Here is a 24,977-nt window from a genome sequence, read left to right as displayed (position 1 = left end):
TGGAGAGCACCGGAAATGAAAACCACAATGACAATTTGAAATGGAGAAACACATCATATAAATCCAAAATCTTCCATTTTGAAAAAAAGTAAATATACGTCAATCAATCAATCAATCACAGAAGAGAATTGAGTAGCAAAGAAGAGCGGGAAACGAAATTTTACAATAAACCCATCAATTAGAATGAAAAACTTCAGGAGTATGGGGTAAAATTGGAACTGAGTTCATGGGCTGAAAAAAGGCAGAAAAACCATTAAAAGAAACAAACTTTGCAAAATTACGAAATACCCAATCACAAATACTACGGAACAGAAAACAGGGACAAAAAAGTCATTACGTCTTCAGCTGCTTCAACCTTTCCTAAAAGACACCAAAATGACGAAAAAACCTATTTATCGGACACGTGTCAACTAATCAGATAGGGGTTTTAGGGTAATATCCCTAGTAGTTTGTTTTCTTAGTTTTAAAGTAGATGATAAAATTGATAAAATTGAAATAAATTTTTAAAAATATAACTCAATTGGAACTACATATGAGGACCAAATGAAAATGGAAATTGTTCTAATCTGAATCTTAAAATTTTGTTTTTATCTGGATCTTTAAGATCAAGACCAGAACAATAATCTTCCAAAAAAATTAAACCATAAAAAAATCTATATTCTGTGGAATATTAATAAAATCATAATCACAAAACACGTTAAATTAAAAAAAAAACCTAAATTTATTTATTTTAAAAATTTTAAAAGTTAAAATGTATCTAAATTTAAGACACAAAATTTTCAATCTCGACGAAAGTTTTTTTTTTTTTTGAGACAAGTGAAAAATGGGTGCGATTGTGTAACCTAGGTAAAATCTCCACAATTTTAACGGAAGCAAAGTTGCGATTGTGTAAAACTTCATAGGACCGAGGTCGGCCTGCCACGGCTAACCGGTGTTAGACGCTGATATAAGCGAGAGACCAGCCGTTGTTTGTTGTTTTTGTCGTTTTCCTCTGAAACTGGCTTGTCTAAGACAGCAGACAGAAAGAGAAGAGAAAGAGGAAATTGGGTTGAGTTGAGAGAAGAAGATGATGGAGGTGTCGGTGGGTGGCAGCAGCGTCTCTGAGCTGAGTCCGGACGAGGAGAGGATCATGATCAAAGACATTGCTCTCGCTGCCCAGGCTAACAGCAAAGAAGGAGACACCTTCTTCTTAATCACTCAGAGGTTTTTCCTTCTTCTTTCCCTCACTTTTGCAACTGGGTACCCTAAATCACACCCAAAGTTCACACCTTTTCTGTTTTTTCTTAAGTTATGCCAACGTTTCCTTCTCTTGGCAAAATGGGATTGCCCCCAATTTTCTAGATCTTCCTCTTTCTTTGCCCTCGGTTTTCTGACCTGATTTCGCTCTACATAGTCATTGGAGTGGAATTTTTGGGAGTTGCGGGATGGATTTTAAGTGAATATTGCAATAATCTTATACTGGTTTAATCTGTTACAATGATGATTCCTTGATTATAACTACCCGTAACCCTCAACACCCCTGTCCAATAAGAGGGGTGGGGGGAGTAATTTTTCTGTGATAGTAATTGTAACAATTCTCTAACAAAGAACTAGCTTCCTGTTCAATTATTTGTTAGAAAGTTGCATTTTGAATTATGGGAAAATGATAATACTCTGACTGGGTTGTATGAACCATTTTCCATGACAATTTAATATCCGATAAATATGTACTGTAAATCAGTTTGCTTGGGGCAGGGTTATTGAGCTGCTTCAATGTTACCCTTGTGAACTTAGGAGGTATTGGGTCAAGCAGTTGTTTGCTGCTGATTGTGCAACGAAGACTTATTAGAATCCCTTGGTTGCATTTTTGCTTGGACTTGCATTTTATCGTTGTAATATAAACTTCAAGGACTAGGCTTTTATTCAGTTCAGTAAGTTTTGTTAAACCTGAGACGGGGGTGTTCTGTTGTTTGTGTGTATGAGTACGGCATACTACAGAAATGATAAATATTGCACCCCTCTGCAAAATATAGGTGTTGCACTTAGTACCTATACTCCAAACAATAAGAAATTGCTTCACTTAGTGCCTTTCATACAGATGTTTCCCTAGAACTGGAAGCAATTTGCTCCCAAGGAAAGGAGCTACTTGACTATTTAAAAGCAATTAAAGTTGAGCTGCCGTTCCAAAGTTGATTTGCATGTAACAAATATGTCGGGACAAAAAGCTGTGCGTGAAAAGAAAAAAAAAATTAGTTCCTTTGTTCATGTCTGTTGGTGGAAACCCAAAGAGACTTTTTTTTTTCTTTTAATTAGTGACAATAACCTTGAAGCGGAAATGCTTTGTAGTTTGTACTTTAATCTTCATTTGTGGCTAAAGACCGACTAGCTTAGTTTGAATGAATACCTCCACACACATGTAATTATACAAAATTAGAAGGATGTTGTTTCTGATAGTTTTTATGCAGATGGTGGCAATATTGGATTGAATATGTGAACCAAGACCAGTCAAACACTTCATATGATGGATCTTCCTTATCTGAACATGATTTGGCCAACTCAAGTGCTTTAAAGAGGCCAGCTGGTATTGATAATTCTGATTTGATTGATGATACTGTGTCAGAAGACTCTGGTATGGGTATAGAGATTCATGACACTCTTCTAGAAGGCCGTGACTATGTATTACTTCCCCAAGAAGTTTGGGATCAATTATTTAGATGGTGAGATTGTCTACCTGTCACGTAGGTCATATATGGTTCTTCTAAAATGTGATAAGCACCATACGGTAGTTATGATTCTCTTTTTTAATTTCTTGATTTTCATGGTTTTTGAAGAATCTATAAATTGACATAAACTCAAAGATGACTAATCCCTTAACTGTGCTTTAATGAGGTGCCTGACATTTCGCCCCCTTCTTGACTAGGTATGGTGGTGGACCTACATTGGCAAGGAAAGTTATTAGTTCAGGTTTTTCCCAGACTGAATTGGCGGTGGAGGTGTATCCTTTGCGGCTTCAATTACTTATGTTGCCAAAAAATGATCGTTTTGCTATAAGAATAAGCAAGAAGGTATGATGTGATAAAGTATTAGTCATGATATTTGATAAATATATCTTTAGCATCCTTGTCATTCCTTTGCTAGTAAAAATTCAGGTTACATGCTATATCTACCTTAGAGTTGAGATATTTTGAGCAGGAAACCATTGGACAGCTTCACAGAAAAGCTTGTGAAATATTTGATCTTCCACCAGACCAAGTAAAGACTTCATATTTCCTTCTTGATATTCTAATTTGTTTGAAAGCTTCTCTTTTTTTTCTTTTATATTTAGCAAGTAGTGAGAGCTACCTCTACTGTAGGTGTGTATATGGGATTACTATTCCCGTCGGAAGCATGCTTTGATGAATGACATGGACAAAACTCTCGATGATGCTAATTTACAAATGGACCAAGATGTGAGTCTTCACTAATTTTTATATTGGAGTGTTCTCTTGTTCATGCTTAAACACTTCAATTTATCACTCCTGTTTTTCTTTTGACTATTGACAACATTCATGCAGATTCTTGTTGAGGTCATCAACAATTCAAACAACACAAGTTTTGCTCAAGAAAACGGTTCTGCATTGAGGGAGGCGAACTTTGCTCTTGTGGAACCTCCAAAGTCGAGCTTATCAATTGCCGGTGGCTTATCTGCTAGCAAAGGTGCATCTAGAGGCTACAACACAGACCTTTCTTCATCTCTAAACATAAATTCTCCTCTCAGAGACATCGAAAACCCTTATGGAACCAGTGGTGTCACCACAAGAGGTTCATTTGGTGGTCTAACTGGGTTGCTGAATCTTGGCAATACCTGTTACATGAATAGCGCAATACAATGCCTTGTTCATACACCAGAATTTGCCAGATACTTCAGGGAAGACTATCATCGAGAGATTAATTGGCAAAATCCATTGGGCATGGTTGTAAGTATCATCTAAAAAGCTGTAAGCATGAACTTGTTTCCTCTTCTTTATGTACTTTTATTAGGAATACTCTAAGAACAAGGATTTGGTTTAGAGGTAAAAGGTTATTTACAGAATTTGTTGTGTGTGTGCTTGTTTTGATACACCCATAAGTTCTACATTGCTTAAGAATTGAGGTCAAAGGTAACTTATGTACACCTTGCTCTATTAGCGGACTCAAGGTTGGGACGTTGATAGTGTTTGTGGGCAACAAAATAGAGGGTTCTAGGCTACTCTTGTTCTTAAACCACCATTGGTGGCTTGTTCTGATACTCTCATAAATCTCACATTATTTAATAGTTGAGATCAATGGTAACTCATATACACTTTCCTCACTAAGGAGATTTTTAAGGAACAAATTGTGATCGAGGCATTAAATTCCGACGAATAGTACTTCAAATGTAGTGATTGAATCTTAACAATACTATATTTGTGGACTTGTGTCAGAACCATATATATGTATATATGGGAAAGGTTCCTTAATTGCAGCCTCGATAGGGATGTCATCAGTCACTCTCAATGTGGATGTTGTTAGCTCGGCCGAGGTCACCTCATCATCAACTCAACATTGTTTTTTCAAAATGATGTTGATGAGGGTTTCTTTGAAGCCAAAGTCAATTGTGGTTATTTTTTGGCCGACATTGTCTAGGTTATCTTTCAAGCCAAAGTCAATTGTTATTTTTCTAATGATGACTGAGGAAGCTTTCGACCAATGTTAGTGAGGGAGTTTTTCAATAGATATTATTCAAAAAGCTGACCACAAAATAAACTCTATCAATGATGTTCAAAAAAATAACCTGGTCCCGTATATCATCCAAAATAATTGTGGTTGATTTCAATAATAAATAACCTCGACCAATGACAACTAAGAAAAACTTTAGTTCAAAATTTTTCAAGAAGCTTTGCCCAAAATAAACCTAGTCCAAATTGATTGATAAATATTGCCAATTGATATTTATGAATTATTAAATATTGTATTTGGTGGTAATTGAAATAATCTATATAAACAATAAAATTAAAGTTCAATAAATTTGAATTGCTCTTTCTATACAAAACAATCGAAAAATGAAACAATTTGAATTGAAATTGTATTTTAATTTCCTTGGAATAGTGAAATTCCCTATTCCAATACATTGTAAGGGTTGGGTAGAGAGAGTTTGTCATATTTGAATTGCATTGCTCTACGAATATAAGCCCCCCTCAGTAATATTTTTAATATTTTTCTATCAATAATATAGTTTTGATTTCTCTTGAGCTTGGGTTTTATCTATTGAATTCTAGAGGGAAGAATGTATTCCCTCCCCTCCTAAAACTAGGAGGTCCATTAATGCATATAAGCCTAGCCTAAGTCTAAGTCTTAACCTCGGGGAAAGAGTGTTCCTTTTTAAATATCTCATTTCTGTTGTTTAACTGACAAAGAAATGCCTTTTTTATTCTATTATTCTGTTTTTCATGGAGGCTATTATTTTTGGTCATATTTAATGTTTTGAAATGAAGCATATTTGACTCCTAGTCTACGGTAACATATATGAAAATATTGGTCTTCATTGATACCATTTGGAAGAGAGTTATTATCTTGTGTTGTATATGTGACAAGACACCTATTTGACTAGTATAAGGGAAAGGAAAATGCTTTTTTTATTCTATTGTTCTGTTATTCATTGAGGTATTATTTTGAGTTGTATTTCATGTTATTTTGAAATGAAGAATATTTGACTTGATGTCTATGGAAACATATATGAAAAGAATGGTCTTTGTTGATACCATTTGGACGAGAGTAATCTTGGGTTGTCTTCATATTCCTTGAATGCCTACATTAGGATTGAACTTTTTGTGCATGACTGTGCCATCCTTCAATAACTTGGTTTGTTTAGGAAATGATTTTGTCTACCTTATGATAACTGATGTGTTATAATTATGAAGTATTGTTCTAAATGAAAGTTTTCACCATGAAGGGGGAACTAGCCCTAGCATTTGGTGAGTTGCTTCGAAAGCTATGGGCACCTGGACGAACCCCAATTGCTCCTCGGCCCTTTAAAACAAAGCTTGTTCGCTTTGCACCTCAGTTCAGTGGGCACAATCAACATGACTCTCAGGTTTGCTCGATAACTGAAATTTCACCCTCCAATTTCTATGATGTAGTCTGCGGTAATATTTATTTTATTATTTTTTTCAGGAGCTTTTGGCTTTTCTTCTTGATGGTCTTCATGAAGACTTGAATAGAGTAAAACACAAACCATATATAAAGTCTCGAGATGCTGATGGCAGACCTGATGAAGAAGTGGCTGATGAATATTGGGCAAATCATATTTCTCGTAATGATTCCATAATTGTTGATGTATGCCAGGTAAGTCAAATGAGTAATTAGTAGATTTTTTTACTGTGTCACAGTTAATGGCTTAATATCAGCTTGTCAGAAACAGCTTTAACTTGCATGGTTAACTGGAAATGCTGCATAAAATATTACTATAAATCATTCAGTTTGTCTAAATATGACTTTTAACTGAAATTCAACATGCGTGTGTGCCTGCACATGCAAATAGTGTTACAATCGCCATGTTGCTAAGTTAGATTTTCATTCAATTGGTAAATATCTTGTATCCTGAGACTGATTGTTGGCTGCTTGAATATTTGCTTACAGCTAATCTGAATCCTGCATATGGATCTTCTCATGCCACTCAATCATATATCAACCCTTTTTGTAACTGTATCTTTGTTACTTCTAGATATAATTTCAGGTCTCATTCTATCCATTCAAATAATCTTTCTTAGCATTCTGAAAATTTGATGTAGGTGTTGACATATCAACATTTTAGAAAATTTTCAGGATTCTGTCAACTAGCTTTTTAAATTAAATACAATCATACCCTCACAAACTCAATATTTTCCTTTGCATTTCACCTTTTCTTATCTCTGATTCATTCAGCTTCTAATATTTATTAGTTGCTACAATGAGTAATGTTGAGATGTAATATTTTATTTATCATGTATGGGATCCTTTCTTTAGGGCTAGGGTTAGGACCGGGCCTTGACTCTTTGTATTCTGCTTACTATCTTCTTATATAAACAGTAGTAAAACAGTAACAGTGATAAGTTTTTTCACTGTTTCATTTATCTGAAATCTCTTCAAGATGGTATCAAGAGCCAGAACATGAGTCTGGTTCATCTTCACTGTTTGTCACAGTGACTGTCATCGTCCGCCGTCTTCCGCAACTGTCCGCCGCCGTCCGCCGCGCCGTCCGCCGTCGCCGCCGGCGTGTATACTCCGGCGAAGTCAGGGTTAGGTGCGCCTCGAGGAGCGCAACCCATCCCCGCAAGTCACGTCCCCGGAAACCTCCGCACGCGCTGCCACGCTCCGCTTCTCTCCGGCGGCCTTCAAGCGTGTGTACACCACGCGCCGCCTTCCCGGCGCCGGAATCGCGCCGCGCCACCGTCGTTCGTCTCGTCGGAGCCTCCTGGTCTTATATCTGCTCTTGGTTCTCTGTTTCGGTGACCATATCTTGAACCTAGGGTTTCTTCTCAAAAGTTAAGTTTTTTTTTTTAATGGCTTCTACGGGTGGAATGTCTCCCTCTCTATCAGCTACTCCTATTATTACCTCTGCGAAACTGAACTGGAAAAATTACTCCTCTTGGTCAGCTTCGGTGGAGTTGTGGTTTCTTGGTCAAGGTTATCATGATCATCTTGAAAAAGAGGTCTCTAATATTTCCGAGGAAGAGAAACCTAAGTGGCAGAAATTGGATTTTCAGTTGTGTGCTGTTTTATGGCAATCAGTTGAGCAAGGGGTCTTAGACATTTTGAGACCTTACAAGACATGCTTCTCTTTTTGGAAAAGGGCACAAGATATTTTTGCTAACGACATTCAACGCCTCTTTGATGCAACTCAAAGAGTAGCCTCACTCAAACAAATCAATCATGATATGGTTTCTCATATAGGAAAGGCTAGGGCTGCAGTAGAAGAATTGAAGAGTTTTTTTGTGGCTAATTCATTAGAAGATATCAACAAAAAACTTGATAAGTTTTACATGGTCTTAATTCTGAGGAGCCTACACTCGACTTTTGATCATGTGCGTGATCAAGTTTTAGCCGGTGATCAAATCCCTTCGATGGACAACTTAGTTACTAGACTTCTTCGTGTACCTACATTGGTCAAAGATGAAAGTTCAACTGATGTTTTTGAAACATCAGCAATGGTAGCACCACGAGGAAGAGGAGGAGGTCGGAGCAACCGTGGAGGACGTGGTGGTCGAAGTGGGCGTCCTCAATGCTCATATTGTAATAGAATGGGCCATACCCAAGACAAGTGTTATTCCTTACATGGTTTTCCCGATAAAGCTGCTCATGTGTCCAAGTCTGATCATTCAGAATCTAGAATTTCTGATGAAGAGTACCAAGAATTCTTGAGGTACAAATCTGAGAAATCCAACAATCCTGGCCCATCCTCTTCAATGTCAACTGCATGCATCTCTCAATCTGTGGAAGGTCTTAGTCCATGGATTCTTGACTCAGGTGCCTCAGATCATGTCTCTGGTAACATTTCCTCATTTTCCTCCATTTCCTCTCCCAAAAGTCCTCATTTTATTACTGTTGCAAGTGGATCCAAAGTGGCATCTCAAGGAATTGGCAAAGTTTCTTTATCACCTTCACTAAATTTAAACTCTGTTTTGTACATTCCTCATTGTCCTTACAATTTAATCTCTTTGAGTCAATTGACTCGTTCCTTAAATTGTTCTGTAACCTTTACTGCTAATTCCTTTGCTATACAGGAACATGGTACGGGTCGTCTGATTGGAGAAGGACATGAGTCACGGGGACTTTATTTCCTAAAACCAAGCTCCTCAGTATCTTGTTTTGCAACTTCATCCCCAAAACTTTTGCATGATCGTTTAGGTCACCCAAATTTGTCTAAGTTGAAGATGATGGTTCCGAGTCTCAAACACATTCAAGCCTTAGATTGTGAATCGTGTCAGTTAGGAAAGCATGTTAGATCTTCCTTCCCTAAAAAGTTTGAGACACGATGTAATTTTGCTTTTTCTACTGTTCATTCTGATGTTTGGGGACCAAGTCGTGTCACTTCTTTTGGTTTTAACTATTTTGTAACGTTCATTGATGAATTCTCTCGATGTACTTGGGTTTATCTAATGAAAGAAAGATCGGAACTTTTATCCATATTTGTGTCCTTCTTTAATGAAATTAAGAACCAATTTGGGAAGACAATTAAAACTCTCAGAAGTGATAATGCTAAGGAATATTTTTCTGCTACGTTTTCCTCATTTTTATCTTCCCAAGGAATTTTACATCAGTCAACATGTCCTCATACTCCACAACAAAATGGCATAGCCAAAAGAAAGAATAGACACCTTATCGAAACTGCACGCTCTCTCATGTTGAATACCAATGTTCCTATTCATCATTGGGGAGATGCAGTCCTCACTGCTTGTTTTCTAATCAATAGGATGCCTTCTTCTTCTATTGAAAATAAAATTCCTCACTCGATAATTTTTCCAAATGATCCTTTGTATCGTGTTTCTCCACGTGTGTTTGGATGTACTTGTTTTGTTCATAATGTCTCTCCAGGTCTTGATAAACTTTCTGCAAAGGCTATTAAGTGTGTTTTTTTGGGATATTCTCGCCTTTAGAAAGGGTATAAATGTTATTCTCCCTCAACCAAAAGGTATTATATGTCTGCTGATGTTACATTCTTTGAGGACACACCTTTTTTCTTGTCCTCCATGGAGGAGAGTTCATCTATTCAACAAGTCCTTCCTTTACCATCCTGTGATCCCTTGGTTCTTCCTGAAACTCAACCTCAAAATGCCAATGACATTGTTCAACCACCTCTTCTCACATATCAGCGTCGCACTCCAGTGACTCCTTCCTTGCCTGAAGACCCCTGTGACTCAAATCCTTCTCCACCAGATTCTCGAATCATGGATCCTTCATCCTCTTCATCTTCTCTTGACTCCGATCACACTTGGCCTATTGCCCTTCGGAAAGGTACTCGCTCTACTCGTAATCCACATCCTATTTATAACTTTTTGAGTTATCATCGTTTGTCTCCTCCATATTTCTCCTTTGTTTCCTCCTTGTCTACCATTAAGGTTCCTAAGAATGTTGATGAGGCACTTGGTCATCCTGGATGGAGACAAGCCATGATTGATGAAATGCAGGCACTTGAACACAGTGGGACTTGGGAACTTGTCTCTCTTCCTCCTGGTAAGAAGTCTGTGGGCTGTAGATGGGTCTATGCTATTAAAGTTGGTCCGACTGGCGCTGTAGACTGACTCAAAGCCCGTCTCGTCGCTAAGGGGTATACTCAGGTTTACGGTCTTGACTATTGTGATACTTTTTCTCCTGTGGCTAAAATAAGTTCTGTTCGTCTTTTCCTTGCTATGGCTGCCATTCACCAATGGCCTCTGTATCAGTTGGACATTAAAAATGCCTTTCTTCATGGTGATCTGGAAGAGGAGATATACATGGAGCAACCTCCTGGGTTTGTTGCTCAGGGGGAGTCTGGATTAGTTTGTAAGTTGCATCGTTCTCTCTATGGCTTGAAGCAATCTCCTCGAGCTTGGTTTGGTAAATTTAGTCGTGTTGTGCAGAATTTTGGATTGAAACGTTGTGAAGCGGATCATTCAGTATTTTATGGTCATACTTCTCTTGACAAATGTGTTTATCTTATGGTTTATGTTGATGATATTGTTATCACAGGAAATGATATCACTAGAATTGCTCAATTGAAGAACCATTTGTTTAGCCACTTTCAGACCAAAGATTTGGGTCGTCTTAAATATTTTCTTGGTATTGAAGTGGCGCAATCAAAAGAAGGTGTCATCATTGCACAGAGAAAATATGCTCTTGATATTTTGGAAGAAACAGGTCTGACAAATTGCAAGCCCATTCATAGCCCTATGGACTCAAATCAAAAATTAACAAGAGATCAAGGTGAACTTTTCTCAGATCCAGAGAGATATAGAAGGTTGGTTGGAAAACTCATCTACCTTACTATAACAAGACCTGATCTTTCTTATCCAGTGGGAGTTGTTAGTCAATTTATGCAAAATCCCCACATTGATCATTGGAATGCTGTGATTCGCATTCTCAGATATGTAAAAGGGAACCCAGGACAAGGATTGTTGTATGAGAACAAGGGAAGTACTCAAGTTGAAGCGTATTGTGATGCAGATTGGGCTGGTTGTCCAATTGATAGAAGATCTACCACAGGATATTGTGTATTCCTTGGAGGGAACCTTGTATCTTGGAAAAGTAAGAAACAAAGTGTTGTTGCTCGATCTAGTGCAGAGGCGGAATATCGATCTATGGCTCTAGCTACATGTGAACTAGTATGGATTAAACAACTCCTTCAAGAGTTGAAATTTTGTGAAAATGAGCAGATGAAGTTATATTGTGACAACCAAGCAGCCCTTCACATTGCCTCCAATCCGGTGTTTCATGAGAGAACAAAGCATATAGAAATTGATTGTCATTTTGTTAGAGAGAAATTACTATCCAAGGATCTTGTTACAGAGTTTGTCAGCTCTAATGAACAACTTGCAGACATTCTGACTAAATCTTTAAGAGGGCCTAGAATTCAATTTATATGTTCCAAGCTTGGAGCATATGATCTATATGCTCCAGCTTGAGGGGGAGTGTTGAGATGTAATATTTTATTTATCATGTATGGGATCCTTTCTTTAGGGTTAGGGTTAGGACTGGGTCTTGACTCTTTGTATTCTGCTTACTATCTTCTTATATAAACAGTAGTAAAACAGTAACAGTGATAAGTTTTTTCACTGTTTCATTTATCTGAAATCTCTTCAAGAAGTAATAAACTGCCTTGATCCTTAAGTAGGCATAATTAGGATCTTTGGGGACTATTATATACTATTTTTATCCTGAAAGATTTTTTAGCTTTGTCTTGGTAAGCAGTGATAAAACTGGTTAGAAATGCAGGATTCAATAATTGATATCCTGATTTCCTTGGCCAGTAATTTTTCCTGAACCAAATGAGAATCAATCTTTATATCTTTGGTTCTTTTGTGGAACATTGTATTAGAGACAACATGAAGTGTTCCTTGATCATCACAATACAACTTCATCTGCTGAACTTCACAAAACTACAGTTCTTGGAATTGTTAGATTCACTTAAGTTAACATGTAGCAGAGGCCATAGCTATATTCAACTTTTGCACTAAATCAGGCAACAACATTTTGTTTCAAACTTTCCCTGGAGATAATATTTCCTCCTCTGTATACAAAATATCCTATAGTAGTGTTTGTCCATTGGACTTCTTGCTCAATCAACATCAAAATATCCAAAACTTGGGTACTTTCCTTTTCTTCATAAGATAATCCTTGTCCATGTGCTTTTTCTTTGTATCTAAAAATGCATTCAACATCCAACTATCAATGTGAGGAGCCTACATAAATTGACTAATAATTCCAATTGCAAAAGAGAGGTTGGGATTAGTAATTCGTGAGATGAATGAGTTTCTTGACTATCTTGTATATTTTTCTGGATTTAGAAAGGTTCAACTTGCCTTGTCATTCATATTTTATTTGGACCCATAGGGTTATCAACAGGCTGACATTCAGTCATGCTTTGTTTCGTCCAAAATTTCGAAGACATTTTCTCTGAGATAACAATGCCTTCTTACGATTGAGTTTTCTTAATACAAAGTACTTTAAGCTGCTCAGTTCTTTGGTCTTCTAAAAGTGACTTTTCTGGGGAAATTTTAATGATGCCATTTCTAGTAATAATTATGCTGTTCAAATAGGCAATTTGGTAAACACTTCCCAGGAGAAATATGACAAAAGAGAACTGAATGATTTGGTTTACTTTGTTTCAACCCTTGTACAATGTGACTAAATTTTCCAAACCAAGCTCTTAGAAATTTTTTTAACCCATACAAAAGATCGACACAAGTTATATACTAAGCCACACTTCCCTTGAGCAACAAATCTAGGAGGTTATTCCTTGTAAGTCACTCCTATAATTTTTCATGAAAAAAAACATTTTTAATATCGAATTAGTGGAGAGGCTAGTGGTGAGTGACAACCATAGCAAGGAAAGGACGAACATTTGTGATTTTGCGTGAAAATGTATCACAATAATCTTGATCACTTATTTGAGTGTAGCTTTAAGGCAATCAATTTCGTCATTAGGCCCAACTTTAAATGTTGAGGCCCATCAACATCCAATTGTCATTAAAAATAACAAAGTACATCTTGAATAATTATCAGTAAAAGTGACAATGCTAAATTCCTAATTGTAACTAAACATGATTTGGTTACCAAATGTCATAGTGGACTCAGGCAAAAGGAGACAAAACACGTGAGATACTTTTGAGGAATGTACTATGACCGTGTTTTCTAAATTGACACGACACACAAGACATACTTGATAACTTACACAAACGTATAACAAGTTGTTGCATCTTGGCAAGGTTAGGATGACCAAGTTGAGCATTAATGGCAGGGAGAATCCATCACAAACCAACATGTTCAGATATCTGTAGATGATAAAAACCATGAGACTAACATTCGATACTAATCATCCATCCTGAACTCCAATCTTGTACAGAAACAATTTTTGGCAGATGTGATAATACAATCAAGGCAATGGGTGAGATGACCAAGGCATAATCCGTTAAATGGAGACCCAAAGATATAAAGAACATTATCAATATATAGAAAAGGAAGACGATTTATAGTACTAATACCATGTGAGCTGGTTGTAGAGCCATTGGCCATGGTAACATAAGGTAAATAACCAGAAGTAGACAAAGAAGAGAAAAAAGATTTATTACTAATAATGTGAGGTAAGCAAAGGATGTACTTGTGTGATGTACTTGTGTGTGCAACAAAAACGAAAGTTCTAACAATCCTCATAATTTTAAGAAATTTGGTGAAGATAATAGGTTGTCCTGAACTATCCAATAAAGTGAGTCCCTAATTAGATGGTTCCAATGCAGTAGCTTGGGCAACTACACCATATTGAAAAGGACGACTGTGTAAAGCATAACATCGGTCAATTTTTTGACCTACCTCACGACAATGTTGATACTTGTGACGCCTTTTTCTGGCCTGCGAGGGCGATTGTGATCATCATGCTAAGATACCAAAACAGAAAAGTCATCAGAACTGAATAAAGAATTTATTTTAATGGTTGACTTGGCACATGCAGTAGGGTGGAATAAGTGGAAGTAAAGGTAGGCCCAACTAGGGAGCCCAAAATCTAAATGGACATGTGAATAATCATCGAGAAGCTCATGTAAGGCCAATAACATGAATAACTTTGATTGTTGCTCTAGTTCTTGAGATGGAGTGGAGGCAGGAGACAATAACTCTTTGAAGTCATGGAGAAGAACATGAACTTTACCCAAATATTCAGCCATTGTACCATTAAGACGTCTGGGAGCAACAATATTTAAGATATTTTGACAAACACCATAAAGACATCGAGTATCATTGGTGTATAACAGTTTGGTTTATTCCCAAACTTCTGAACATGTGTCATAAGCAGAAACACCATACAGGAGTGGTGGTCACTGTCGAAGGGTGGGCCAGATCTGCCACCACGCACGGCAGTGACAAGAGATAAGGAGGCATGTGCAGGCGCGGGATAGTTGCAATTTTGGCAGCGTGGTGGTTGCTTGGCGTGGATGATTACAACCGTGGTGTTGCCAAATAAAATGATGGTGACGCCACTGTGGAAAATATTGTGTTAGCAGTAAACTGACTGGAAAAAACAAAGGTTGAGGCAGCAGCGGGGAGGCGGCGACCGGAGCTAATGTAAGAGCAAAGCCGGAAATTAAAAGGAACAATTTTTGGGAAAAATTTAGCATTGATGAAAAGACTGTTCACTAGGGAGGTAAGGAGTAAACCTAGAGTTAGATACATGTTAAAATAAAAGAGAAAACGACATAGGTCGAACCCCTAATGTGTATTGAGCACACAGAGTTAGGTATTTATAAATAAACAAATACAAAGAGATGGACTTAAATCCGTTGCATCTAACAACTTGTTTGAAATGATCAAAATGAATTTAGGAGGGGAAATTTACAGGGAAGAAGGCATGGGGTTGTGATGATTATGTTGGGCATAAAAATAAAGGTTTGTGCCACCAAAAACAATATACAAATAAAGGTTTACAGGATTATCATGACAATGATAATTCTTCTTCTTTTGAGCATTCTGAACTTCACAAAAAAGACTAGCTCATCCAGAGGGAGGGGTAATTATATGATTAAGAGATAACATGGTGTTTTCTAGTAGTGTAAATTATACTCTACATATCTGATTTATGTAGTACTCTTATAGACATCAATTTTCAATTATGCTAATTTTGGTCCATAATATCAACTTTGCTTTCCTGATTATCCTCCATTAATAATTGTTTATGCATGGTATACATTTACATTTTATATCAGTCCTGATCAAGTTCACTAACTTGGATATGTTTCTGATAATTCTTCATTTCACAGGGACAATACAAGTCAACTTTGGTTTGTCCAGTTTGCAATAAAGTGTCTGTCACATTTGATCCTTTCATGTACCTTTCCCTGCCACTCCAATCCTCCACTGCCACTAGAACCATGACAGTGACAGTCTTTGCTTGTGATGGGGCTGCCCTTCCATCTCCTTGTACAGTAACTGTCCCTAAGCAGGGACGAATCAAGGATCTCGTCCAGGCACTTAGCAATGCCTGCTCATTGAAGCACAATGAGAGGCTATTGCTTGTGGAGGTACTCACCATCTAGAATATAACTTAAATATATTTGTTGGAATTATTGCATATATTTTATTCTAATTGAGTGTCTGATATTGATGTGCTATTAACAGGTACGAAACCATTTGATCCATAGATATTTGGAAGATCCTGTTCATTTGTCTACTATTAAAGATGATGAGCGTCTTGCTGCTTATAAGATTCCAAAGACAGACAAGAACACAAAGTATCTCCAGTTGATACATCGCCGAAGAGAGCAGTATGTGATTTCTAATTTTACATGATATGCTTACAGTTGTTATATTTGCCAAATAATTGAATTTGCTTTGTCATATTAGTGCCTTTAATGATGCTTACTTTACTAGTTCTGAGATTTGGTAAAACAGTGTCATGTTTAATAACCACAATGAGGTATTTTGACTATTACGTTGTGCTGATTGGATCATATCTTGTCTATTTGGTGTGGATCCTTTAATATTTAAGTAGCAGTCGCTTGGCCATGATATCATGTCATGTGGGCCTTAAAACACCTAATTTTGCATAATTTTGTATGTTGTTTGTTACTCTGCTTTCTGATATATTGTTTCTAATTTTCTTAGGAGCAGTGACTCACACGTCATATCTGGATGGAAACCGTATGGAACACCTATTGTTTCATTGATTTCATGTGATGATACAGTCACAAGAGGTGATATACAAGTAATGGTTAATCGTATTCTTTCCCCTCTGCTAAGGAGAGGTGGTAATGTAGAACAAGCTACTAATTCTGAAGCAAGCATCCCAAAAGCAGAACCTGATGAATGTAGTAATACTCATGATGCTGCATGTGCTGGCAACACGGTGTCAAATTCATCAAATAAGGATTTTACCAATTCAAAGGCACCTTCAATGCCAACGTTACCTCTTCTCTTGGTTGGTGATAACAATGCTTGCATTGATCTTTCAATGGGCGAGGAGAAAGTGGTTAAACTGCCTCAATCATCTCCAAAAGTTTTAGTGTATATTGATTGGTCTCAGAAGCTTCTGGAGAAGTATGATACTCATCCAATTGAGAGTTTGCCTGAAGTTTTAAAATATGGGCCTGTAACCAAGAAAGCTCGTACTGAACCTCTCTCCTTGTACACCTGCTTGGAAGCTTTTCTGCGGGAAGAACCTCTGGTGCCTGAAGATATGTGGTTAGTTCACACCCAGCTCATTTTGTTCTTCATATCTTTCTTCATCTTATTTAACAAGTATTGAAATGGAATATGTATTAATAGTTGTGTGCTAGATCTGTAAATAACCTTTTTTAATTACATATTTCCTAAAAAGTTGACTTGCACAACAAAAGAATCTAACTGAAGTTAATAAAACTGTTAAAGATCTCATATGACTAGAAATATGACCAAATCATAATATATAAGTGCGTGCAAAGCTTACAAACCAATTTTGTATAGTTGAGTTTTGCACAAAATTCATTTTCTAAAATGATATTAGAGCTTATCAAAGTCTATTCTAAGTGAGGTTTGTTGGGCCTTGTGTCACCCACTGTCAAGTCTTCTCTATTCTCACGCTTTAGATGCTCACTCCTTCACATAAGTGAGTGTATTGGAGATTCCACATCTTCTAGAGATATGATCAAATTATAATATATAAGTGGTCTGTTGGTTTTGTGAGATTGTTTTACACTTATAATCCACTTTAGAAACAATCGGATTTGACCACTAACGTTCTTCTTAATTAAAGGGTTATTTGTATTGTATTAAGAGTAAATGCAAATATTGATCAACAACATTCACTTTTGTTGCATGAGGTGCCACTATCTTTTATTTGGTCACCCCGGCCAGCAGTTAACGTAGATTATCTTAGTAACAACAGCATTTTTGCTTAGCGAGCTCCTCCTTAATATGAGCTATAACTCTACCTTTATAATCTGTCTCTCTTTGACCCAAAAAAATACTACTAAAGAAAATCTGCACGAGACTCTAATCATGAAATCATTGGAACACTCAATTGAGACTCTGTTTTTAGCTGTATGTGTGCAGTCTTTATTTGTATTCTTTGTGTTATTTCATTCAAGCTATGTCTTCATGGTAATTTCAACCTTATAATAAAGAAATATTCATACTAGTCCCTTTGTATTTCAATCGTTGACATGGTTTACGTGCTTGATGTTGTATTGCAACAAAAATCTGACGTCAAGCAAAAATTTGTTACTTCCTACTGCAGAAATAGCTCTTCCTTAAAACATTTCTCTATTTACATATATAAAATTAATGTTATGTTTATATAAATCTGATATAGGTACTGTCCCAAATGCAAAGAGAGACGACAAGCTAGTAAGAAGCTTGATTTGTGGAGGCTCCCAGAGGTTTTGGTCATTCATTTGAAGAGGTTTTCATACAGCAGGTCAATGAAGCATAAACTGGAGACTTTTGTCAACTTTCCCATTCATGATTTTGATTTAACTAATTACATAGCCAACAAAAACAACTCTCGCCGCCAACTGTACGAACTCTATGCCCTTACTAATCATTATGGTAGCATGGGTAGCGGGCATTACACTGCACATATCAAGGTAAACTCTGAAATTTCAATCCATTGAAGTTGTTTTCATTTTAGTCCATGGTTCAGCACATATAATGCTATTCCTGATTCATAGTTTTCAAATGTGCAGCTTTTAGATGAGAACAGGTGGTACAATTTTGATGACAGCCACATAACACTGATAAGTGAGGATGAGGTTAACACTGCTGCTGCCTATGTTCTATTTTACCGGAGGGTGAAGACCGAGGAAGCAGCCATTAGCAATGGAGCTTAGTCCTTCATGTTGGAAGTTTTATGTATAATATGAAGTAGATGTCATGCTTTTGTAATTTCAGAAAAATTCTGGGAAAAGGTAGGTGAACAATTTCCAATGTATGGCTTAAATTAGGGATTTTAATTTACTGTATGAAAGGCATCAACCTGTTGATACAAGAGTGTATGTAATCAATGAAATAATGATTGATGTACTTTTGCTTCATTTATTTGCCTGTATGTTTGGGTTGGAAAAAGATTCTTTCACACCAATAACTACTATTTGATAATCCATTATTGGGGAAAAATAGTTCTAACAAAAGTGAAAGAGTAGCATCAAATGGGAGTAAAAACCTTTTTGAGTGTCAAATTATCTTATATTTTTGTGTTCCTTTTGGGGAAGGAAAGTGGAAGTTGAATTTTGAACACCCTTTGGTTTGAGAAACAAGTGTTTAAGTTGTTCACTTTTAAAACACTTGTAACTGTTAGTTAGTGGTACCATAAATATAAACAATGAGGTGATTGATTGTGGCATTGAACGCAAGTTTTTTCCATTTCAATGCAAAAGCATAAAGAGAAGGTGTTGGATTTACGTAATAGTCTTTCTTTTCACAAGTACAAATCTTGGTATATAAGTTGTAGTACGTTTACATGGACTTCTTCTAAACAACTTTCAAAAAAGAAAAAGAATAAAATTGTGTTATTTATATGCACAAATTAAAAATAAAATTTAAAGAAATTATATAGAAAAGTTTAAGAGATTGATTTATGTATGAATTAATTTGTCTATGGAAAATTTTAAATTAATATTTTCTCTTTTTTCAGTAACTGGTAATGGAGAAACTCTTGAAAACAGTGTTATAAATTTCGCAGCAGTACAAAGTTGATTTATATTTCTTAAAAGTTTTGATTTATTTTATTTTTGTTCATTAAACAGTTATCCGGATACAAAGCTAATAACTAGTTAAAGATTTATCATTTGGTCCCTTACTGAGAAAAACTGCCACAACAATCTTTTATTATTATAATAATAATAATAATAATAATAATAATAATAATAAGAATAATAATAATAATTACTCGAATCCAAAACAAATCTGAATATGCCAAAAACTTAGGTGGCTCTAATCATAACAAGAAACCAAAATCACAATTTCAAAATGTATTTTTTTTCATCTCTTTCTGTTGTCATTAGCATCACTTTCGCTATCATCATCTGTTCCACTGTCATGCACACACATCGAGCTCCAATCTTATATTCTTCTCTATCACAACTCTCCCAATGATCAAACTTCAGTATCAATAGCATGACATGCACATGATTTAACAATACAAATAATTTGTTTGGAACATGTTTTTATGATAGAAAAATATTCCAAACTTTTTTGGATGAACTTGCTACTTGAAATAAAAAAAATTAGCTTTGGCAAGTCAAACACAATAAAAATAGGTAAAACATGTGTTAATGCTTAATGCTATATTACATTTCACCCCGTGAAAAAAAAATGAAGACTATATCAATAGTATCTCAATGTCATTTCTTCTCCTATTCTTAAAAGGCCTAATATCAATAGTATTAAAAGATGTATGCAGTTGTCAACTTTCATTGTAAAACTATTTATTAAAATCTTGATCGATAATACTACTAAAAATTCTTATATTACATATGATTTTCTTTTGTAAATTTAAAAAAAAAATGCAAAATTTTTTTTCTATTATTTTTTCTAAGAATCTTAATTGGTAGGTAATTCTTTTATGGGTAATTATTTTCTACAAAATTATAAAATTTATAAGTATTTCCTACAAAATTTATTGTTAAAAAGGTTTTATACAAAATATTTTGCAAAAAAATTGGCAGCAATTTTCTGCAAAATTTTTTTATAACAAAATTTATTAGTATTTCCTACGAAAAAATTTTAAAACAAAATTAACAGAAAATATGAGTTTCTTTTATAGTGTATATTATGTTCTATCGCTAGTAGAATTGTTAGTATTCAACATGAGATTTTTGTGAAGTTAAATACATTAGAGATTGTATTTACATTATTTGCTTTTAAAGTCATTAACACACTTTTCATTTAAACTAACTGATAATTGCTGGTCAAAATTCATACTAAAAACTTTTAATACTATAAATTTGGATTTTTTTTATCAAGGTATTTGATCAATTTGACTAATACTATCCTTACTCTACTTTTCTTTGTATTTAGATTAATGGTGGGATGATTATATATATATATATATATATATATATATATATATATATATATATATAGAATAAAGTACAATAAAATTTTGATTAGGTGTTATTCGATAATAAAATGTAATTTGGAATATTCTTCATCTTTAAGACCAAGTCTTCTAAATGCATGTATAAGACATAAGTACTTCATTTGATTGATAAGTAACATATTGTAATCTTTGTTGTCTAATAAACAAAGTCTTCGTCAAATAATAAGTTCACATTTATAAACTAATGTTATACAATTTAAAACATTCCTAAGCTTATTTTATCTTATGCAAAGAATGCCTTCATCTCCTATCTACCACAGAGATTTTGTAAATCTCATGTCTACACCAACAGTTTCTTAAAAGACACATTAAAGTTGTTTTGCACCAATAATCATCTTCACACTCTTTATGTCAACTTTGGAAAGGTTATCTGCCTTGTACAATCCCTTGCTTTACTTCAGTTTAGATAAAAAAAACTCTAATTTTGGCTTGATAGCTTAGATTTTGGAATGTTTCTTGAAGAAGATATATATGTATTTCATATTGTATGTAGAGCATTTAATGTATTTTTATGTTTGTGCCTATACAAACACAACTTAGGAAGAAAACCTTCTTTGAAGCATCTTAATCTGCATAAAGAATTTACAACAATTGTTTTCTTCAAGTTTCTATAAATAGAAGAATTCATGATGAAGAAGGGTTAGAAAATGATGCACGACTTCAAAGCTTTAAGAAAAAAATCTTTTTGTGTCCTAAAGCTTTAAGAAGAACATTGTTTGTGTTTCTTAGTTACATAAAAGAATGCATAATCCTTTCTATCTATTGTATGATGTCTCCTTTCTTTCTAATGAGAAACATGGTGATTTTTCAGAAAACCTTTGTTTTTTAGTTAGGAGTGATTGCCTTCTTAGTAATACTTGGTGGTTTAGCCAATAGTAATTGCGTTCCAAGTAACATCCAAAGTTTTTAGCCAGGAGAAGTTGGAATTTTAGCTAGGATTGATTGTGTGATCAAACAATACTTAGGCTGTATTAGTCAAGAGAGGTGAAGGTTAAAAAAAAAACTCCATTATACCTTTATAGCATCAATTTGTTTAGTGAAACTCAATCAAGTTGATTGAGTTCTAGATGTAGTATGAAGTTTATAGATGAATCAATATAGAAACAATAAGATTAAATATTTTCTCTCACTAATCTTTTGACATTACATGTTATTTAACTATAATTTATCTAACAAGGGAGATTTGTGAAAAGCAAGTTTGCAAAAACATTTATAATAACACATATGACAAACTTAATGTTGTGTCTGATATTCTTCATCAAACTCAGTCCCTTAAGAAAGCTATTTGACAATGCATTTGTCAAGTATAAGATTTATCTGTTTGAGTTAATTAGACAAAACTTGTAAATTTTTTTGAAAAATTTTAATACACAATTCAATTCTCATTTCTTGTATATTTGACCTATTTTCACATTATTGTCAAAGAGGGGTAAGGCACGGTGATCCACCCTTTCTCCTTTTTTGTTTTATTTTACAAAGGAAGTTCTTAGTAAAGGTATTTAACATCTGGTTCGAAAAATATACTTTCATATGGCTGGTCTTAAAGATATTTGCATTCCCTTATCAAGTTAGACAATAATTTCATATTTTGCAATGCTCAACACAAGTTTTGATTTCTGTTTGTGCATTTCTTTCATGAGTATGTTTCGGTTTAACATATATGACTTAGTGTTGATAAAAATGAATTTCACTTAGTTTTCTTTTAATTCCTTTAATATGTTGATGGAAAGTATTTTGGTGTTCCTATTCTTAAATAAGTTTCTTAAATCACAAAATTAAATATTTCCTGACAAAGTAAGATGTGGGTATAGAGTACAATCGGTCAATTATGTGACTATAGGTAGTATTGCTTGTAACTTTCAAATTTATTGATGATCCTTTTATCTTGAAAGATACATTCGTAAATATATTTAGTTTGGTGATATTACAAAATAACAACTTGTTTTTAAAGTGGAACTCTGTGTGTCGTCCTAAGTCTAAAGCGAGGCTTTGCTTGGTTAATATTCAAGAAGAAAACTCTATTTACATGATTAGGTTTGCTTGTGATTTTACACATGGTTTCATGAATTGCTCACATCTTATGAGAGCTTAATTTCTTAATACAAATTTTCAAAAACTTACTATATACAAATCTTTTCTGTTTGAGCAGGGTTTAAGGATTGGTTTCATATACGATTCAAGACAACATAATATTAACTTGACTTTTAGCCAAATTTATTTTCTATTAATGCTTGGAATATGAGTTGGTATATTCCTCCTTTATTTCATATTACAACTTTTTTCCATATTATACAGTATGATATTTTTTTTATGTTTATGATTGTGTTGTTTGGAATTAGAATGATTTGAGTTTTCTATTGAGTTTTTTTTTTTTACTTACATTTATCCATATATTTTCATTTTAATATTAGTTAAGATAAATGTTTGAAATATTAAATAAATGTTACGCATCTTTCAAGTTTAAGAATTAAATTAGACTAAATTTTGAAGTGTAACTAATTTCAATTTTATCAATAAGTAAGAGATTAAAAACATCTTGAAGCCTTCATTGAATTATGTAATAAAAAGAAGTTAGTTAAGCTAATATTCCATGGGGTTATTAGGTTGAATAGCGATCTAATTAATAAGAGTTTAACGTTGATTAATTTAATATACTTTTAAGAGAAGGAGAAGAGTCGCATAATTACATTTACGACATGATAGAGTTAATGGAGAATATTTTGGACAATGAAAACTGAGGGGAATTTAGAAGGTCGGAATTAATGAGGAGTTTTTGTACAATAAAAACTAAGATGAGAATAAAGAGATTATGAGACTTAGGGAAAAGGTAGAATACTTTAGGTGATTGGACTATAAACCCTTTTTACTATAACAATAATAAGCATTTAATTTTTATGTATGAATTAAAAACATTAGTTTTCATTGTGCGACGTTCAAAATATGTGAAGCTTAAACGACCAACCCTATATTTAATGAGAAAATGTGACACAATAGTGTGATAACATTTCATTGAAATACCTGAAATTATATTTGAGCCTATATCTCTTCAAATACCAAAAATATTTGGGAAGGGTCAATAAGTTAAAAATAAATAAATAAATGTTTCATTGGAAATATAAAGTACTTGTATAAAAGATCATATACTAGTTTTTAGAATTATCTTGTACTAAGGATGAAAGGGAGTATTATTTAATAAATTAAATAATTTTTTTATCTAATTTTTATTATTGAAAGCTCAAAAGTTCACAAATACACTCAAATTTCATTTATTCACTTACTGTTATTATCACTTTAAGTTCTTATTAAGTTTCGAATTTGATAGTTCATTAGAACTCATCTTCATGAAGTTCTCTGACTTGAAAAAAAAGGAGAATCTATTATTTCCACATGTCATCCAAACAACTCTATTTCGAGGTGAAATTTGATCTCAAATGACTTAGTTTAGGGTGTTTACTAAAAGCTAAACGACTAATTTTTTGAAACATTGAAATGGATCCTTCAATAGTCAATATTCTATAAAAGCACACATGGAAAATCTTTTCCAAGAAATATTAAAAATAAAATTCACCAATATGCAATAGGAACAGACTCAGTAAATCACTGAATTCAAGTGCAAACCATTAAAGATTTAGAGTTGCTTGGCAATAATGTCACAACAAGTTTCAAAACCTTACGTGATCAACTAGGTGTGCTCATTGGTGAATGATATTCAAATTTCTTAATTAGTTTTTCGAAAAAAATGGTTAAAGACAGATTATCTTTTACCAAAGATGCTTCTATTAATGTATCACCTATATTTAACTAGGTTAATTATAGTTTTCAAAAATTATGATGAAATGTTTTGAAACATTTGGGATATTATCATATATTCCAAAGCCCAAAATATTTTTATTGATAAACTTAGGTTGATTGGACATAATTCGTAAGGCAAAAAATATCATACATTTTTCATTAAATCTTGATAAATTTTTCATGTTTCACTATGTAAATGTGTTAAAAAATTGTAAAATACCTTGAAAATAACAAAAAAAAGAGTACCACATTAATATCTACTGTTTGTGAGGAGATGAGAGCTTGAAACGATGACGTTTGGAACTATATATTTGGAGTGTTTGAAGTGAAAGAAAGGAGGGGGAGATGGGTCCCTTATAAGCAGAAATGTGATGAAAATGTGTTCAAATAAACATTTGTCCTCTAATTGTAG

At 34.3% G+C, this 24,977-nt stretch overlaps 2 protein-coding genes across 3 annotated transcripts; both read left to right on the top strand.

Moving 5' to 3' along the window:
• The first annotated feature begins 834 nt into the window (after window positions 1-834).
• Window positions 835-18,707, top strand: UBP5 (ubiquitin-specific protease 5). Of its 2 annotated transcripts, none has more exons than XM_028086140.2 (13): window positions 835-1,203; window positions 2,445-2,696; window positions 2,900-3,044; window positions 3,172-3,231; window positions 3,333-3,428; window positions 3,534-3,935; window positions 5,930-6,070; window positions 6,151-6,321; window positions 15,459-15,719; window positions 15,817-15,962; window positions 16,303-16,878; window positions 17,987-18,260; window positions 18,345-18,707. In XM_028086140.2, the coding sequence occupies exons 1-13, from the start codon at window positions 1,067-1,069 to the stop codon at window positions 18,501-18,503; spliced, it is 2,820 nt and encodes a 939-aa protein (XP_027941941.1). In that variant the 5' UTR covers window positions 835-1,066; the 3' UTR covers window positions 18,504-18,707. The 2 variants fall into 2 exon arrangements, with proteins under 2 accessions (XP_027941941.1, XP_027941949.1); XM_028086148.2 differs by having other exon boundaries at window positions 838-1,203; window positions 18,360-18,707.
• On the top strand, window positions 9,654-10,256 carry LOC146888866 (uncharacterized). The gene has a single exon (XM_085671414.1). The coding sequence runs from the start codon at window positions 9,654-9,656 to the stop codon at window positions 10,254-10,256; it is 603 nt and encodes a 200-aa protein (XP_085527540.1).
• Window positions 18,708-24,977: the final 6,270 nt, after the last annotated feature.

Source organism: Vigna unguiculata, chromosome 1 (genome assembly GCF_037176805.1).
Source record: "Vigna unguiculata cultivar grain cowpea cultivar isolate G323 ecotype 2 chromosome 1, ASM3717680v1, whole genome shotgun sequence".
Lineage (NCBI taxonomy): Eukaryota > Viridiplantae > Streptophyta > Magnoliopsida > Fabales > Fabaceae > Vigna > Vigna unguiculata.
Note: the sequence above shows the minus strand (reverse complement) of the source record. Positions and strands in the feature narration are given on the sequence as shown.